Below are 4,871 nucleotides of genomic sequence, written 5' to 3' on the forward strand. Positions count from 1 at the left end.
TCCTTATGTCTTAAAAAAGCAAATCTCTTTAGAGAATAGCATAGTAGTAGTAGTAGTAGTAGTAATGGTGGTGGTAGTAGTAGTAGTAGTAGTAGTATAGCTGTGCCAAAAGAAACACACAATTAACTTTCTAGGCATAGTTCTGAAATTGTTTTCTGAAATTGATGGAACAATTCACAGCTCCATTAACAGTGCATGCACAGTCTCCCTGTTTTTTTTACAGTCTTTCCCATGTTTGTCATTTTCCTCTTTTGTTGTCTTTGCCAATTTGATGGACTCAAAGTGAAACCTCAAAATCACTTTGATTTTAATTTCTCTAATTATTAATGATTTAGAGTCTTGTTCATGTGGTTGTTAAAGTTTATATTTCTTTCTTTGAAAACTGCCTAAGACTTTGTCTATCTAATCCCCATTGAAAAGGATGAAAAGAACAAGGTGATCAATCAACAAGCATTTACTCAGTACCTCCTGTATGTCAAGTACTATGTTAGGTACTTGGGATATAGAAACAACAACAACAACAACAACAGCAAAAATATAAATTGCAAAAATTGAAATGCTCCTACTGATAATAACAATAAAAATGGAACTCAGTATGACATAAACATGAAGAGAACTAGAAACTCTACTGAAATATCAGAAAGAGTTCACTGAATATACACTTATGCATTTGAATTTGATCTTTCTTAATCTAGAACATATTTAAGTAAATAAAAATTACATGTTGGTATGTCTTTGAGTGATGATAAAAAGTTATTTTCCCTCTAATTTCATGAATTTGTATTCACTAATATTGAATAATGAATTTCTCTTTTATCAAGTAGACTCTCACTATTACTTGTTTATCATAAAGTCCAAAGGGGAAAATGCGTGTGTATTTAAATACAGAAATGTATTTGAAGTTGATTTTCTTTAAGTGAGAGAATTTCATCTCCTTTTCTTCAGAAAAGTTTAAGAATTTAGCATCACAAAATGTTAAAGCTGGATAGGGTTCTTAAAATTAACTAGTCCAAATCTCCTTACTTTACAGATGAAAAAACTGAGGCTTAGAGAAATTAAAATTTTATGTAAGATTCTATAGCTTATCAATGATGTAAGCAAACCTTGAGTACAAGTGCTCAGAACCAGTGCTGTAGTCTGCAATATTACTTAAGTTAGAAACATAGATCTCAAGTAAATAATTCAATAAGGTTTAAATTTCCAAAACCTGAACTTGTAACAAATATCTTCTTTTGATTAAAAAAAGTATAAATTTTCATTGGTTTTGAGAAACATTCTGGACTTATAGAAATTTCTAATAAAATCAATGAATAAACGTAATACACTATCTTAGGAGTCTGATCTGTTCTTTTGGAGAGTTCTACTTAAGACTTTCTGTTGCTTTGAGGAAAACAGTCTTCGTTGTGGATTCCTGTGGCTTTCTTGCTTTGGCATAGAATGAAGATCAACACACATTAGCAGAAAATTACATTCTTAAATAGAATTTCACCCTAGCAAAAAGAAACAATATCAAATTTTCAGAATTTTTCCTGTATTGCTTCATATTCTGCATTTGAAGTAACTTGCTCTATAGAGTGTGTTTAAAATGATTTAAAATTGAATCCAAATTCACCTTTTTTATGTTAGTTTTAAGAATTGGCCCCATGATAAGAAAAATAGTTTTGAAAAGGATTTGAGGTTCTTTGTTTCAGGGTTTTGATATTGTGTTTGATATTGTGAATACTGACTATAGTAAATGATGAACTGTATTCTTCAGCATCAAAGAAAACTGCAACAACAGCTAAAAAGTAGGCATATGCATCTATATGTGATATGTGATATATAAAGCTATTTTTTTCATTTGGGATTTTTTTCTCCCATAGCAAATGGTTGGTTTCTGGAAAAAGTGAAAGTCATAGACATGGCTACAAAGGAAAAGCATTGCTTCCGATGCAATCGGTATGTAAGTCCATTTGTTTCTATATGTGTTTAAGAATAACAGTTTTCATTATATATGTATTTATACCACTGATATGACATATCTATATATGTGAGTTTATGTGCATGCATACATACATACATACATACACATACACACACACACATATATCTCACATAGTCTTTGAGGTATCTCGCCTCTCACTTGCACTGGCAAGTGACTCCAGAACAAGACTACTATTCCTGGAATCTTTAGGGGTTTGGGGTTTCTCTAGTACTTTTGTTCATGACGTTTATCCTCCTAAATTCAATCAGCATTTACTATCTTCTCAATATCATCAATAGCCACTTAATATCAATTAGCTTTTACAAAGTGATATTTACTGAGAAAGCACAACCCGTCTCAGAAAATTGGAGTCCACTATACTCCACTATTTTAGTCTCTGGGGAGAATGGAATTCAAATAATGATTACTACTCTTTTGCCACCCAAGTTCACTTCTGGGTGTGACTGTTGTATAGTCAAGCTGTTCCCTTTCTTGCAAGGCTCTTGACTTGGCTATCAGGTCAGTTTGCTGCTGGGTGAGGTCAAGTATTTCTCTCCTCAGAGTTGGCTTTTCACTAGGTTTCACTGCTGAGGTTACTGGAAGACTCTTGTTTGGACTCCAGCAGCTGAAATTCTGCTGTCCTCTAATCTTTTGAAGCTCACGATGTTGCATAATCAATTCTGTTTCTGTCTCAGATACTCATTCACCTAGAATCAGGAAAGAGAGAACAGAGATTGAAATAGAGGTAGCACCCTGCATTCATGGGCTCATGACAACTGAATAAATGGAGTAGGAAGCTAGTTATGCCTGCCCGATGCAGCCAGTGCCACCACTTTATCCCCACCTGGAGGCTTAAAACATTTCTTCTGCCTCACTTGATAGCGGCCTGGGAAGAAAGAGTGTTTTTCTCTGCTTAAGCTTTTTTATACATATTCAGTTCTGTCTCAGAAGCCGGTTAAAAAAGCTTTTGTCACTGCTTAACAAACTTAGAGAAGAAAGTCAGGATACCTAAACATGCTTTGAATCAGGGAAGGGAAGGCTGTCTACATCTCAGACTTCCTGAGGCAAACTCACCATGCCTCCATATGGCCATGGAGCATGTGGAGCACATTGCCTACATTCCTAAAGACTTGGCCATCATTAGTCAGCCCACCACCCCCACGCATATGTTCATAGATGATGACACAGATATGGATATAGATAGATATGATATAGATGTAGATAGATGAAATAGATATTCATATACATACATATATGTATATGTTTACACATCAACACACATGTGCCTATGGGTGAGCATGCCTGGCTTGTGCTCTGTATTAACACAATGCCTGAGTTTTCTAACCCTTATCACAGCCTAGACTACTTGAGCTTTTTATTTCAGGGCATGAATGGTCAAATGAGCAGAATCATGTTATTTTAACAGGCAAAAGAAGCAGTTGCCCAAGGTTTCCTGGGCCCCTGAGGAACATACTCACTTTTTCACCCTTTCTCCTCATTGTTGGGACCCCTCAGAGAATATCTCTCCTACCTTTCCCACTAAGTTCTCTCTATCACCACTATCAAGAAAGCACTGTGCCACTGAATGAGGGACTTTTGTCATGCACTCTGCTCCCCAACCTAAGGATGATGGTACTTCTGAGAAGTGATTCTTTCCCAACCAAGGCTTGCTCATTAATGGACATGAGAACTCATATGGAGTTATCTCAGGGAACCCCTTACTCAGAGTGAAGAGGGGCCTTAATAAACATGGAGCATAATGATTAGTAAGCAGTGAGGAGTTCTTGAGAGGTCTCATTAGCCCACCAAGATTTTAGTCTTTGCCAAAAATTGCCTAAGCAGGTGATAAGTGCTAACAAGCAATAACTTATTTTCTAGAAAATGGAAATGAGTTAAAAAAGAAAGTAAGGAAAACAAAGGAGAAAATGTGAGTGGAGTGGAGTGAAGGAGATGGGGGAATGAGTGAAAATTCAAACCCTTAACAATTTGAAGAAATGCATTTTATTTTACTTAGTTTTATTATATTAAAATATATATCATATAAATTATATATTGTATATATGTACATGTGTATGTATGTGTATATGTGTGTGTATACATATATATATATATGTGATTTCAAGCAACACTGCACAAAGTAGCCTTTTACACAGTTCAGCTCAATTCAACTCAACAAACATTTATTGAGCACCTCCAATATGTGAGCAGCATGCTAGATCCTGAGATATAGATACAAACAAGCCATTGAGGGTCTGTCTTCAAGGGTCTTCCAATCACTCGATCTCCCCCAAAACCCCTATAAAAAAGGAAGTTACCCCATTTTATATGTAGTCAATTTGAATAAATTGAGTATATTGGATCCTTTTTTTATTTACATGTACACACATTACATTTAATAATTTGTAAAAGTCATCTCTTCCCTAGTCCTAAAAGATCTAGGAAGTTTAATTTAGATGCTTTTATTCATGGATAGAGAAGCATCATAGCCTAGTGGATTGAGAGCCATCTTTAGAATAAAGAAGACTGGTTTCAAATCCTCCACTGATACATAGACTGCATGATTCAGGGCAAATCATTTAACCTCTGAGTTGGCCAGGCAATTTCCTAAGGCCACAAGTTACAGAAGAAGGTCTGATCTACTTTGACAGAGGGAGTTTTCTCATTGAGAATTCCCAGTGAAATAATACTCACCCCCCCAAAAAAAACCATAACATCTGCCATCAGAGGACAAATTTAGTTAAGCATAGAGAAATTTATCACCAAAAGCCAGATGATGAATTCTTTGGTCACAGTGAGTTACGAATAAGAAGAAAAAAATATATATCAAATAGCTTTCAGTCCTATGTGACCACTTGCTATTCTGTAGTGGTAGAAGCAGAATCATGGGAGAAAAAGACAGATAATTGTC

The 4,871-nt window shown here is 35.3% G+C and overlaps 1 protein-coding gene across 1 annotated transcript in view; it reads left to right on the top strand.

Moving 5' to 3' along the window:
• The window catches only part of LOC114053992 (lipoxygenase homology domain-containing protein 1-like), a 657,625-nt gene that overhangs the window by 650,006 nt on the left and 2,748 nt on the right, over positions 1-4,871 (top strand). The window contains 1 exon segment of the mRNA XM_027877094.1: positions 1,863-1,938. Within this exon segment, the coding sequence (XP_027732895.1) occupies positions 1,863-1,938 (76 nt within the window).

Source organism: Vombatus ursinus, unplaced genomic scaffold (genome assembly GCF_900497805.2).
Source record: "Vombatus ursinus unplaced genomic scaffold, bare-nosed wombat genome assembly UNPS02014812.1, whole genome shotgun sequence".
Classification (NCBI taxonomy): domain Eukaryota; kingdom Metazoa; phylum Chordata; class Mammalia; order Diprotodontia; family Vombatidae; genus Vombatus; species Vombatus ursinus.